General features: G+C 42.7%; 1 protein-coding gene across 4 annotated transcripts; it reads left to right on the top strand.

Annotated features, from left to right (window-relative positions):
* Nucleotides 1–4,879: 4,879 nt before the first annotated feature.
* Nucleotides 4,880–13,962, top strand: LOC131233805 (probable sugar phosphate/phosphate translocator At1g12500). 4 transcript variants are annotated; one of them, XM_058230610.1, is made up of 2 exons: nt 4,880–6,196; nt 13,721–13,962. In XM_058230610.1, exon 1 carries the CDS (start codon nt 4,895–4,897, stop codon nt 6,173–6,175), a length of 1,281 nt encoding a protein of 426 aa, XP_058086593.1. In that variant the 5' UTR covers nt 4,880–4,894; the 3' UTR covers nt 6,176–6,196; nt 13,721–13,962. The 4 variants fall into 4 exon arrangements, with proteins under 4 accessions (XP_058086593.1, XP_058086596.1, XP_058086595.1 ...); XM_058230613.1 differs by having other exon boundaries at nt 11,604–13,759; XM_058230612.1 differs by having other exon boundaries at nt 11,592–13,759.
* Nucleotides 13,963–14,357: the final 395 nt, after the last annotated feature.

Genomic DNA, 14,357 nt, shown 5'->3' with positions numbered 1-14,357 from the left:
TGGTTAGGATCGTAAGATGTGGGAGATTTGGGGTGCTGTATACATGGTGGGGCCCATCGTATCAACTTTGTTTCCCTTTCTGATTTGTTGATTAAGTTCGTGTGATTGCTACAATTTGTAGGTGCATGTATCAATGTCAGGATCTAAGAATGAGACGGACGTGGCTTTGCAGCACGCTAGCCAACATGGCACGCCTATGATAGATCGAGGCCATTCTTCTGGATGAGATGGATTCTCTTCCATTTCGCTGAGGTCATGTCCTAGCTGGCTGAGCAGACATCTGATGGCAGTTGGAAAATTAAAAATAGGGACGAGGATTGGCTGTGATGCTAACCATTTCCTTCAGTTGGAAGCTAGGTGGGGTCCGCCGTGATGTTTGTGAGAAATCCACTTTGCCGATCTGTTTGTCTAGCTCATATTAGGACATGAGCCCAAAAATGAAGCAGATCCAAAACTCGAGTGGGCCATACGATAGGAAATAGTGGGCATTGATCATCCGGCGTTGAAACATGTGGGGCCACAGAATTTTTGGGTCGGGCTAATATTTTTGTGTTTTCAGTTCATCCCAGCGGGGATGATCTTATGAACAGTTTGGATGGCATATAAGGTGGACCTTGGAAAGGTTTTAAGGGTAGGCATTTCCCTCTCCACTTTTTCTTGTACCCTATCCCACTTAGGACCGTTTGGATACCACCAAGTAAATTACTTTTTCTACTAACTTATTTGAGATAAGTAAGTTCTGTTTATGATCAATTCATAAACAATTATAAGTAGCTTTTTATTTAAAGTTAGTTAATTACTTCAGCTTAATAAGTTGAAATGAAGGTATAAGTAGCTTATTTTAAGTAACTTACCCATCCCTCTTAGTGTTGGGTTTGCTTCATTGAGCTGGAAAAATAATGGACAGGGTGGATTTCTCACAAACGGGAGTGGATTACGTGCAAGCCTTACTGTGGGGCCCAGCTTGATGTCTGTATTTTATATCCATGCGGGCCATCCCTTTTGCCAATCATTCTAGAGGCATGAACCCAAAAATGAAGTTGATCCAATTCTCAAGTAGACTATACCCTCGAAAATAGTGGTGATCGTCCATTAATGGGTTACAGAAGTTTTAGATCAAGCTGAATATATATATTTTTTGTTTTGTTTTGTTTTGTTTTTTTTTTTTGTTTGGTCATTTAGGTTCATGTGACCTTGTCAATAGGTTGAATGGAAAATAAACATTATGGTGGGCATGGGGAAGTTTTTAATGGTAGGACGATCAATAAGCACTGTTTCCTGTAGTATAATGCACCTGAGAATTGAATCTTCGTCAATTTCGTGCTCATGCCCTAACATGATATGGGCAAAACAGAAGGACGGTGTGGATATAGAATAAATAAATTAAGGTGGTCCCTATATTAAGGTCCGCACCATCTTGGTGGAGACCAGGGACGCACCTAATCGGCTCCCCTCGCAAACATCAAGGTGAGTCCCACCAAGCTTCCGATGGCAGGAAGGGTGGGTCGCGCCTTAGAAAAATAGGCAACGGTTTAAGTTGGACAAAGAAATCTCCATCGGAGGTTAGAATTGTCCAATCATCATGACGTTTGAGGTTATGACTTATCCATCCTACTCGAATCGTCTACAGCGCCTCTTTAATGCAACGTTTAAAACACCCCAGCTTTGTGGGACCTATCATCTTGTATACGTAAATAAATTCTGTCCGTTAAGTGAGAACCGTTATTTGAACCGCACGTACAAAAGATAATCAGCCTGATAAAAAATCGGATAGGCTAGACACGAACAAAGTAAAATTGTTCAAAGAACTTCTTAACTTCATGCCTTGTGGCCCACCTATGTTTTGGATCAAACCGATTTTCGTTTCTTTATTTCATCCTGATGAGATAGATGTGCTTGATGAAAGATACACATCCTATCCTGATGAGATAATGGGTTTGATAAAAGATAATTCCTCCCACCTTCTTTTGAAGGACGAAACTGCCCAATTCCTAATTGGATCTGATTACTCTGATCCGAACAGGACCCGATATTACGTCCTGAAAACTGGTCGGGTTGTTCGGGTATCAACCGATGCCCCCGTATGGAAGAGCAACGATCTATTCTTAGTGTTTGTATGCTACCAGCAAGACCCTTTTGACACTTTGGGGGGTCCAATTTTATACTGAGAAATGCCAAATCGCACCATTTCGATAATCTTCAACCTTCTGATTTTGGTCTTTTTATTTATTTATTAATTTTCATAACCGTCCATCTTATAAGTCAGAAATTCAATGGTTAGCGCGGTCTGACTATAGTGTTTCTTTAGAATGATAAGCACTCCAAATTGAGGACCATTGAATTGATGTTTGATGTTGATGACTGTAACCTGTTTTCCTCTGCTTGATCTTGACCATCCATTTTTGCATGTTCCTCATGGGGTGTTCAAGACCATCCAAATGTATCTATTTTTGGCACTTTAGCATGCCAATTGTGATATAGAATGAGCCATTGTGATACAATGTTTCAGAGGGTAGAGGCACTTTAGTAGGGCCCATCAAATCAATGGTCTTGATCAGTAATACAGAGTCCTGCGCGTCAGCACATTGTAACGTTTGACGATGAGCAAGACGGACGGAATAGTCCACGAGACAACACCACCCGTTTTACCCTACGAGTAAAAAAACAAGTTATGTGAGGCCCATCATATTTCATACTTACCATCCACTCCATCAATCAGGTTCTATATAGAATCTAATATCTTAAAAATAAAAATCATCCGGATCTATAACTCTATTGAGCCACACATCATGGAATAACGGGGAAGGGATGCTGACCGTATGTTTGTGTGTGGGGCCAAAAGTATGTTTATCCTTCATCAAATCCATTAATCAGATTTAAAGAACTAATCTGAAGAAAATATACATAAATCGGATTGATCTAAAAATCATCCGGGTCACACCGCCTGAATTTGGGGTTTTAGGAGCAGTTTTATATTTCTCCCATTGATGTGGCCAGATAAGATTTATATCGATCCGAGATTTTTTCTAGTGAAGTTAAAATAAGTTCTTCACCTGATGAACGGACTGGATTTACTTATACAATTGGTGGGTCTCACGGAGCTAGGGTGTTATACTGGCTGCGGAAAGATGGCGTTGTAGTCGATTCCCGTACAAACAGGACACGGACTGCGTACTCGTGTGCTCGGCCAAAAAGGAATATTACTCGTGTCTGGGAGTCAATCCCAGATCCATTCAATTCGCACGTGACGTCTCTAGATTGCGCACACCTACTACATAACCAATAAGGAAATGTATGATCCTCCAGTGATGGAGATTCACACAAAACTCGAGTATTTTCAGTCTGGCCAAGTGGAGTTCATGGAACTCTTGCTTCATTGATCCTGGCCATTGATCCAATGGGCCCCACTGCGACGCACCATGCCCAAAACACCTCACTACAAAAATCCTATTCCTGGCCTGTCAAACCTTTGACTGCAACTAGATAGCTAATGACCCGACCCACATCCTTGGACAGTACGCACGGTTTTCGATTCTGACAAGTGGTGGACCCGGACTTCAAGAATCCGGACGATTGGTCTGACTGGTCCCCACGTCGCTGGATTATCTCTACAAAATCTAATCGATAAGATAATCGTGACCTTTCGATTTGCTGTCGTAAAATAGACAGTCAAGAAGGGGAATATAATAAGCGGTCCGCATTTAAAGAAGTACTCGTATTAGTGGCTGAGATCTTCCAATCTGGGATACTTTTGAAGCATGCCCCATCAGTGCCGTAACTCAAAGAACCGACAGTCTGGATTGACCAACCATGGCCCATTGTCAAGCCTCTTGGCTGTCGCATCAGATCCAACGGTCTGATAAATCACTGAAACCAGAGGTAACGGAATGCAGGCATCCTCGACCCAAAGGGAAGCGGATTAGGTGCGGCCTCGGGCTCACCCAACAAGGTTCTTCCCTGACCGTGGGGCCCACATTAATGGATTTATTGTATATATCTACGCCGTCCATCAGTTTTGGAAGATAATCTTAGGGTATTATATCATAATATAACTAGATAAAAATTCTCAAATGGACCATACCAAATTAACAGTCGTGGTTGACCATTAAAAATTTCTTGTAGGCCACACAAGTTTTGGATCGAGCCAATATTTATTTATTTCCCTTCATCCAGGTCTGTGATCAACATGTTGGATTCAAAATAAACATTACGGTGGGCACTAAAGTGGGCGTTAGGAAAGTTTTAATGGTGGCCATTCAATCACCATTGTTTCCTATGGTGTGGTCCACCTGATATATAGATCTTCTTCATTTTTTGGATTTTGTCTAAATTTATCTGAATAAACGGATTGACGTCGTCGATGTATAATTAATAGATCAAGGCCGTCAGGGCCACCTAATCCGTTTCCGACCCGAAGAGCACTTAGTGAATAATTCCTCGCTGCCTACCAATGATAACTTAGCAATGCAGTAACAGGAAAGGTCGTTTTGCCTCTGTCGCGACTGAGCATCTAGCGTGCATCGCTACTGATTGGGACCCAAATTCTGAGATGGTGCTTTGATTTAAACCGTCCATATTCTTTCTACTGATACAAATAGGTTACTATACAATAATTACCCTTCATCGATGATCCTTACCTTTGATTTTTAGATTTGAAGAAAATCCATTGAAAATTTTCTTTTCATCGTTATAAATTCATCTACAGATTGTGATGTTTAGAATCATGCGTTCAGAGTAAATATCGTATTGACAGAATATAATCTACAATGTGGACAGTTCTGATCATCAATCCACGTGGTATGTGGGGCCCATTGGCTGGCAATGCTGACTGAATCCTAATTCGCGACGGAGGAAAAACGAACCCGCGGAAACTAATGCCGACAAAGCAATATCCATGCTCTTGGCACCACCGAATCTAATCATCCACACCATCCGACGGCCAATCCCTCCTTATCATATCCCCGCATCTAAATCCAGACCGTCGAATAAGATCTACCCTAACCCGTACGCCATCCATCCATCCATCTCCCTTTTTAACAAAACAAACAAACCTTCCATCGTTCTCCTTCTCCCTCCCCTTCAGGCTTCAGATCCAAAAGCCCCGCGCCATCCACCACCGTCACGAGCGATGGTAGAAGGTCACGCGCAGACATGGACGACGCGGCGCGGCAGTAACCCTAGGCTCGAAGCGGAGCAGCTGATCGACATCCCTGCAACGCCGACGAGCGAGGTCCGCAACAACAACAGCATCAACGGCATCCTTTCCCCCAACCTCACAACGGCTGTGATCATCGCATCCTGGTATCTATCCAACATAGGCGTCCTCCTCCTCAACAAATACCTCCTCAGCATCTACGGCTATCGTTACCCCATCTTCCTCACTCTCCTCCACATGCTATCGTGCGCACTCTACAGCATCCTAGCCATCCATTGGCTGGAGCTGGTCCCTTACCAGCCCATTGTCTCCCGACGCCAGTTCTTCAAGATCGCGGCTCTCAGCGCAATCTTCTGCTTTTCGGTGGTCTGCGGGAACACCTCGTTACGGTACCTTCCAGTCTCGTTCAACCAGATGATCGGCGCCACGACGCCCTTCTTCACCGCCATCTTCGCCTTTATCATCACCTGCAAGAAGGAATCGCGCGAGGTCTACCTGACGCTGGTGCCGGTGGTGCTGGGGATCGTGCTCGCGAGCAACAGCGAGCCCCTGTTCCACCTCTTTGGATTCCTGGTCTGCGTCGGATCGACGGCCGGGCGCGCCCTGAAGTCTGTGGTGCAGGGGATCCTGCTGACGTCGGAGGGGGAGCGGCTGCATTCGATGAATCTGCTCATGTACATGGCACCGATGGCAGCGGTGATATTGCTGCCATTCTCTCTCTACGTTGAAGGGAATGTGGCATCGGTGACGGTGAGGAAAGCGAGGGAGGATTCGTTCATCTTGTTCTTGCTGGTGGGGAATGCTACGGTAGCGTATTTGGTGAATTTGACGAATTTCCTAGTGACGAAGCATACAAGCGCCCTGACGCTGCAGGTGCTTGGGAATGCCAAGGCCGCAGTTGCTGCGGTCGTGTCTGTGCTGATTTTCAGAAATCCGGTGACGGTGATGGGAATGACGGGGTTTGGGGTGACGATCATGGGCGTTGTGCTTTACAGCGAAGCGAAGAAGAGATCGCATTAGCTTTTTCCGCCATTTACAAAGGTAAGTAAAAAAAAATTAAAATCAGATAGAATCAATCTCTCTCTCCCTCTCTCAATTAGTTAATTAATTAATTTAATATTGTTCCTCTTCTTCTTTTTATTTTTTATTATTTTTTTAAATTTTATTTTGATTGAAGAGAGATGGGTAGGAATGGGGATTTTTCTTCCTTTCTTCTTGTTGCTTTTCCTCTGTTTTGAGGGGAATGGTGCTGGGGATTTCGGATAGGGTTAAAGTGCTTATTCACCACCATTTTGTGGGGAGTGATCCCCACCGTCTAGCTCGTGGGTCTCGCTTTTGTGGATGCTGCATATGATGGATGATGACACCATTTAAAAAATGGGTGAACTCAGTCCAATTAAACCATCTAAATTGTGGGGATCATAGGTTTAGTACCAAGATTAGATTGGTTGAGCAATCTAAATCTGTGATTTGTGGATATTTGTTTGTTGAATTAGGATCGTCGTCAGATTATTTTTATTTTTTCATTTTAACTGACCACTAATTGTCCACCAATCAGTATGATTTTTTGTTCTTGGTCCATCTAGATGAGCTCTTACAATTTAGACGGTTAAGATTTACTTGCATGTATGCCACACTTACAGGTCTGATTGCCTGTTTATAACCCATCTCACTATGCGAAGTTCCCAGATTTATTTATTTATTATTTTTTTCCAGTTATGATGCGGTAGAGCCGGTAGAACCGGAATATGTTAGAGCGGTTTCTACTTGGTACAGTTGTGGCGTGGCCCGTATCAATTAGGTCCATCCATCTGGTGGGCCCTACCTAGGCATCATCACTTGTATCCACATCATCACTGAAGTAGAGGCTTGACTGATTTTTTGTCGTCTACCACTGTTTTGAAGGTGACCGATCAGATGTCTAGGATCACACAACGAGAGTGCTTTTTGACCATTTGCCATCCACGGCATGGGTGACAAATAGATTGACGGTCCGAAATGATTCATCACCCTGCCGAGTTGTGATTCGGTCCTACCGCTTGCATGTGGTTGGGTCGGTGTACGGGTGTATTCATCGGTCGCGGGGGTTGTAATGACGCCCCGTTTCTAGACGGACGCGGATTGCGTCCTACTAATCCGTCCGGGCAGGGCTCTGTGGGGCCCACCGTGATGTAAGTGTTTTATCCATGCCGTTCATAGATTATCTTAGATCATTTTAAGATATCATCCTAAAAATGAATCAGGTCAACAGCTCCAGTGGACCACACCAAAGGAAGCTGCGGTGATAATGACACCTACCGTTGAAACCTTTCTAAGGGCAACCGTGATTTTTTTTTACCATCCAACCTATTCATAAGGTTACGTTGGCGTGGATGAAGTGAAAACACAAAGTGAACGTTCAATCCCCACTTTGTGGTCCACTTAAACCCTGGACCTGCCTCACTTTTTTATCATACCGTAAAATGGCCTGAGAAAAACGATGAACGGCGTGGAGAAAACACTTACATCACGGTGGACCCCACAGCCCCGTCCGGACGGATGACGCAATCTGCGTCCTTTCTAGACTTGATGGCTCTGGCAGTGCGACAGTGCATACACATGCGCTCAGGAATTGTACACGTTGCTTAGATGTACCTCACATTGAATGGTCCGAACCATGGGGCCCACTGTAGGTAGACAGCAACCCAAAACTTGTAAGGACTGAATGGTGCTGACCTTTTTCATCATTGGCCATTTGTTTGTTGAATTAGGACCGGGACTATGTTTCATTTTAGCCGTTGATCGGAGGTCAGCCACGAATTAGGCCCGTTTGGCCGTCAATTTGCTGAAACTTCCTATCATGACCCACGTTAGGGGCCTATGATTCGTAGGGTTTGATTATAGGGACATGTATGTTAGTAATAATGAGCGAATACATCCCATGATTCATGCGGTTTAATTATAAGGACATGTATGTTATTAATAATTCATGAGCACATCCTTGTGAATTATCATCCCTTGTTTGATTATTTTTAGCTAGCCGATATTTGGATACCGAGGGCAAGACTAATTTTGCGGACGCTACCCAACTCCAAGGCAATGAGTCGTTCGGCCGGCTTGACTAGGAAGGGGCCCACTTTCTTGCTTTTAACATTTTTCTAATCGGACCTTAAGATCCACCTAATCCATAAATCCAATTTACAATAAAAATGGGAGGACACAGGAGTTTAATCGTGTAGTGGCTACGCGTGCTTTGCGCATGTGATAACACGCATACCAAGGACAGATTTTGTTAGGCACATTGGATCCACCCATATTATATTATTATGTCAACATTTCTCCCCTCTAAAGCCACTCATTTCTTTTGTTCCTTTTTACCAAAATACTTTTTCTTTTTCATTTAAGAAATTTGAATTATAACCTTTTAAACCATTTTTTATTTTTTTACCTTACCACTTTCCTAAATGCTCAATTGTACCTCGCTTCGTTGTAAATAAGCATTCTCTCTTATTTAGAAGAGAGTGTCACATTCCCAGAGGAGCAACATGTAAAATAGACTAGCAGGATCTCACCGGCAGGGCGCAACAACAGCTGATGATGGTTCAACAGTCACTACTAATGGAATAATCTCGGTCCGTGAAAGGCTCAAGTTTGTAGAGCAACGTGACCCAAGGGTGAGAGTTGACAGTCTGATTAGGAAATGTATGACTTGACTTTATGGTCTGGTTCTGGATATTGAAGTGACTTGATCACAAAGAGGGGAGGTGCTAAGTAACCTCTTTGCTCACAGGTGTGAGGCCTTTACAAGATTAAATACATTGCGGTTAGAGCTCCGGGCAAAGATTCGTGATGCAAGAAAAAGGATAATGAATGTGCAGAATGGAAGTGACTATGTAAATAAATAAATATGCAAGAAAATAGGTGAGAGAAGGGGTGTGTAACCAGGAGAAGAAATACTTTGCCTTAGTGATAACTGTTTTGTTGGAGATGCCTTAATCTAAAGATTTGAGGAAAGAAGAACGCCATAATCCCTTTATGCATTGAATAGTGGATATGTCTTGTGATGCTTCTTGATCAAATACTTAATGCCTGGTTAGAACTACCACCTTGTGATGTGTTGTGCTTCACTCTCCTCGCGTTTCATGGAAATTTTTGAATCTCTTAATCTCCCATACTGTACTCTTTCTCTCTCTTGCTCTCAAGTAGGATTCTCGAGTGTTATTTCAATTAGAGTTTGAGGGAGGAAAGAAGAACAACACAATTTCCTTTAAGTGTGGGGTGATGTGATGCATCTTGATTAGAGAGTAGATGCCTAATCACTAATTATCACTTATCCATGTGCCCACTCTTCTCTCCTCCATGTCTCAAAGAAGACTTTTGAAGCTCTTAATCCCTCTCTCCCCATTCTTTGAGATGGCTAGAAGGTTAAGGACGGTGTTAGATGGTTAGGATGATGTATGGATGACTAGAAAGGGATGTGAATGGCCAGGATGTTATACAGGTAGATTAAATGCGGTGTGGATGGTTAGAAAGGGGTGTAGATGGTTAGGATGGTATACGGGGTGGATTAAATGCAGGACTGCCAATGGGTACTCGAATCCATGGATACCTACTGGATCTAGCTTGATTTTAATGGGTCCGGATCCCATTTTCTAGACTCAAGAAGAAGCAAGTTGGGTTTGAGTCGCACCTTTTAGACCCAGTTAAAAATGGATCTCACTGGGTTCAAGTCGAATCCATTTGATGGGCCTGGTTAAAGTTGGGTAGCATCGGGTCTGGTCTAGCTCTGGTAAAGTCCAATTAGTTTTAATAGTAAAAATATATATTTAATACATACGGATTATTATAGCCAAAGAAATTATGTTTTCTGTGCCATGCATGTAGGAGAGACCATTTACACACCATGCAAATTTTAAAGTGGCACATGTGTGTGCCATCTAATCCATCGATTAGGTGGGCCCAACCATGCAACTAGAAACCTAGATGCAAAGGCCTAAAGGGAACCCGATGGGTACCTGAACTCGATCGGATCAAGGTCTGGGTCTTCAAGAACTAGACTCGGACCCTAAAGGACCCGGACATGGCAAGACCTGAACTTGGTTAGTGCAGGTACGAGTACTATAGGACCTGACCTGATGGGGACATCACACGCACGCCCCCCACCCCCCCCCCCCCCCACGCACGTACGTACGAAGGAGGGCCCCACTGTCGATCTGGCTCGATGACGACGTCCAGGGATGGCCTCTTAGTTAGAAGACAGAGTTTTGATTCAAAAAGTGAGCCCGATAGTCAAGAAAAGCCCATCATAGGATCTCATAATCGTGGCCCACTAGTTGGATTGATTTCATATTTTTAGTTTTGCTTATTGTTATTATTTAGAATATCATGAACACTTTAGATTTCTTTGTTTGGTTTTTATTTTAGTTTACTTCATCGCCAAGTAATAGGTTGCGCACATGGCGTGAGTTTAGGGGTATAGGGTTTTCCCTATAAATAGGCACGCCTTGTAGTTCTTTTGATTCATTGAAGTTTAATAAAAATTCCTGCAAGTTTTTTTCTATTCTCTGAGTTTCTGAGTTGTAGAAAAATTCAAGTGGGTGCAAAGCCCTTCATTTTCGAAGGGCTAACTACCGTGGTGCGAAGCCACATCTATCCCCATCCGTCCTTACCCTCTTCCATCCATATATTTTACCTTCTTCCATCCATATTTCTCTTCTCCTACAAGCATTCCATCTGCAAATCCATCAATAGTTGCAGCCGTTTTTCTCTCTACAGCAGATTTCCAGAATCTGGCCCTATAGGAGGGCTGAAACTTCGGCAGAGTACCACGCACAAACCGTGCATCAGATCGAGCTGAAATTTGGGGGTTTTAGAGTCTATCCCTGGCCGACCAGGGCCAAGGTGGCTTTTTTTTTAAATAGTGGGTCCCACACACGTGCGGCCATGATCACACACACGTGCATCTGGGCCATTGTTGTTACCCGCGTGTGGGAACTGTTTTTTCTTCTTATTTTATCCTCTATACCAATTTTTTATAAACCCTAGCCCTAGATTGCATTATCCTTAATATATTTGTTCATTTTCTTACCCTAGGGTTTCTTGAATTGAAATTCGTGAATCCCTTGGATTAGGGACTGGTTACTACTGCGCATGTGTGGATGATTTCTATTTCCCTTTGAGCATCGTTTGGTCCACAATTTTATTGATCCAATCCTAGCCTGTGTAGGCCTGGACCCGCATTGATTCCCCTAGCTTGAATGTTTGAACTTTTGTGTGGGACGTGGAATTTTTATGTTATTGTTTCTGAATTAGTGTGTTCTAAGCCTGAAATCTTGCATATCATATTTAAATTTCATGTCCTGCATCATGACCTGAACTCGCCCCGTTGACAGCCTTATTTAAATGGCTTATGAATGGCAATGGTGTGACTAAAGGTGGCATTGTAATGGTGGCTAAGGTGGTGGTGTAGAGATGGGGGTGGTGTACAGTGGGGGCATGGAGATAGAGATGGTGTAGAGAGTGGTGGAAGTACGGAGATAAAGCCTGGTGGCAGGATAGAGGCAGAGACTAAAGGTGGCTAAGGGCTATGAGAGGGCAGGTGAAACTCATTTTGGAATGTGGGACTCTCTTTTAAATGAGAGAAGGAAGCTTATTTATAAAAATGTCAGTAATTGGGTATTTAAGAAAGTGGTGATGTGGACAATGGAAAAGAATTTATGATGTAATAATTCAAAATTTTAAATGGAAAAAAAATATATCAATAAAAGAAAAAAGAAAAAAGTTGCTTTATGGAGGAAAGATGTTGTAATGACTTGATACAGGCCATAGGTACCGAACTCCCATATGACTAATGAAATCTTTCTTCGGCAGAACGTATTGGTCACATGTGCAAGGCACGTGCGTGGCTGCAGGGATCAAGTCCCCACCTTCTCCTCTGGACTCACTGTGGATTGGACTGATGGGTTAGGTGGATCCTAAGGTTTGGTTAGGGAGAGCTGGGAGTGAGACTGTAGGTCTCATGATCAGGCCTGATTGAACAGCCTGTCGACTTCAAGTTAGGTGGGTTGTCTATGAAGTATGAGTACATTGTTATGAACCACCACACCTTACCAGAGGTATTTTTTAAGCTATTTGATACTCCTAGAGACTGTAATGATCGATATGCCTACAACCAAAAAAAAGAAATGCTCATATGATTTGTGCGAATTGCCCATTAGGGGGCACACTCATTGGATCACATGGGGGAGAATCACTTTTGAGAACAGTTGAGGAGCTGCATCCAGGTGGGAGAGTTTAATAGGGTTTCATGCAACAAAGAGCTATATGGGACCCTTCGATTTGTCTATGTGAAACCCACTCCTTTCAACAGTTGCGACAACTCATTTTAGGAAATGAGCTAAAAAATTAGGCAGATTAAAAACTAACGTGGGACGCACCACAAAAAAAGTGGGGTGGGGAAGTTGACGATTTAAAGATTTTTTTGGGGGGTTCACAAAAGTTTTAGATTAGGTGATATTTGATTCTCACTTTCACTGTGGTCTGGTTCGCCTTATGAATGGGTTGGACGGCATATAAACAGTGTGTCGGGTCCTAAGAAGGTTTCATTGGTCAGCATTCCTGTTCTCACTTTTTCTTTGATGATGTGGCTCACTTGGGTTTTGGATCTCCCTGACTTTTAGGCGAAAGCTTGAACATGACATGGAGTAGCTAAAGGACGGAGCGGATGTCACCTAGACATCACAATAGGCCCCACTGAGCTATTTTTGCTTCATGGGCTCCCTACAACGCTCTGTCCTGATGAAAACGGATGTTTTTCTCCTAAAGCAAATCATGGGACATGGCGCAACGGGCCACAATTCACCATTAAGGGATGATTTGCACAATTCACGTAGTGTTCCACTTGGGAAGTTGTAGAAGTGGCATAAATGCTACACAAATTGAACTGTTCAAATAATGGGACCTACTGTAGATTGGTTAATCCCAAAATCAGATTGATTGAATGATATCAATCTCTGATTAATAGCCATTTCTTTGTTAAATTGGGAGTCTACCATTTTTTTTTTTCAGTTTAGCTGTCTATTAGATGTCCACCACCATCATTGTTAGCACTTTGGTCGGTGCAAGTTCCATTTTATGACCCATCTAAGGTGGCCCCCATGATTTTGATGATTTGATTGGAGGAGTTACATTTGGACCCCCTTCGTAATTTTTTAATGTGCATGTGTATGAAACCATCTACACTGAAGGAGGAAGAAGAACCATCTACACCACCAGACTATCAACTTGGAGAAATGATCACCCTGGGCAGAAATGTGGATAGTCCATTCATTAGGCGGGCTACCCCATTGCAATCTGATGGTCTGACTCAATGTAAGTGTGTGGCTCACCTGATGGGTGATTATTCCATTTTTTTCATGCCAGGTGACCTTCATGGTATGGTCTGCCCATCTTACGGCCCTGGATGTTCCACTGAAGTGAGATATAAGCTGAAAATAAAACGTTGTATACTCGACATAAAAAGTTGCATGTGAACATTCTCCATCAAAATCTATCTCTTATACACATTTGGTGTATTGTTTGATGCAGTTGGAAGATTTTTTGGGGGCATTTTGGGAGATGAAAAGGGTAAGAAATCTCCTTCCTTTCAATCCATTTTATATACCCCCGTTGTTATTTTTAGATTTTGGATTTTATCATTGTTCTATGGTAACCATTTTTTCAATTGCCTAATTTAATATAAGCAATCTGCGGTAAGGAATGTATTTTTGATGTTGGAACCTTTTTGTATTCTTTCACATGACATTAATGTCACATATCAGTTTAATCTCTCTCTCTCTCTCTCTCTCTCTCTCTCTCTCTCTCTCTCTCTCGCTGAAATTTCAGTTGTGCACTTGTTCAAACCAAGGATTGGAAATTGGTTTCAGTTTACCTTATCAGTCACCACGGAAATGGGGTTGTATTGCCGCTCATATTGCCCCGTTTCAGGCTGTTTTGATCTGCGATACGCCCATATCATTAGCCACAAAAACCTGTTTGTACCAGTTGATACTTACCATCAAAGGTTAGAGGGACATTTTGATAGAATTGGGCACCCTGCATAACAATCTGGCTCCCAGGAACTTCTAAGTAGATTTTTAAAATTTGAGGTTTTTCTCGGAATGTTATTTCGAAAATCTTGCCAAAAATAAAAATTCAAAAATATTTATTATAAACTAATAAATAG

Source organism: Magnolia sinica, chromosome 18 (assembly GCF_029962835.1).
Source record: "Magnolia sinica isolate HGM2019 chromosome 18, MsV1, whole genome shotgun sequence".
NCBI classification, from domain to species: domain Eukaryota; kingdom Viridiplantae; phylum Streptophyta; class Magnoliopsida; order Magnoliales; family Magnoliaceae; genus Magnolia; species Magnolia sinica.
This window is presented reverse-complemented; position numbering and strand designations above follow the sequence as displayed.

Bases quoted from the DNA above. Each gene is read 5' to 3' on its own strand.
- LOC131233805 (XM_058230610.1), top strand. From the start codon at position 4,895: ATGCTCTTGGCACCACCGAATCTAATCATCCACACCATCCGACGGCCA.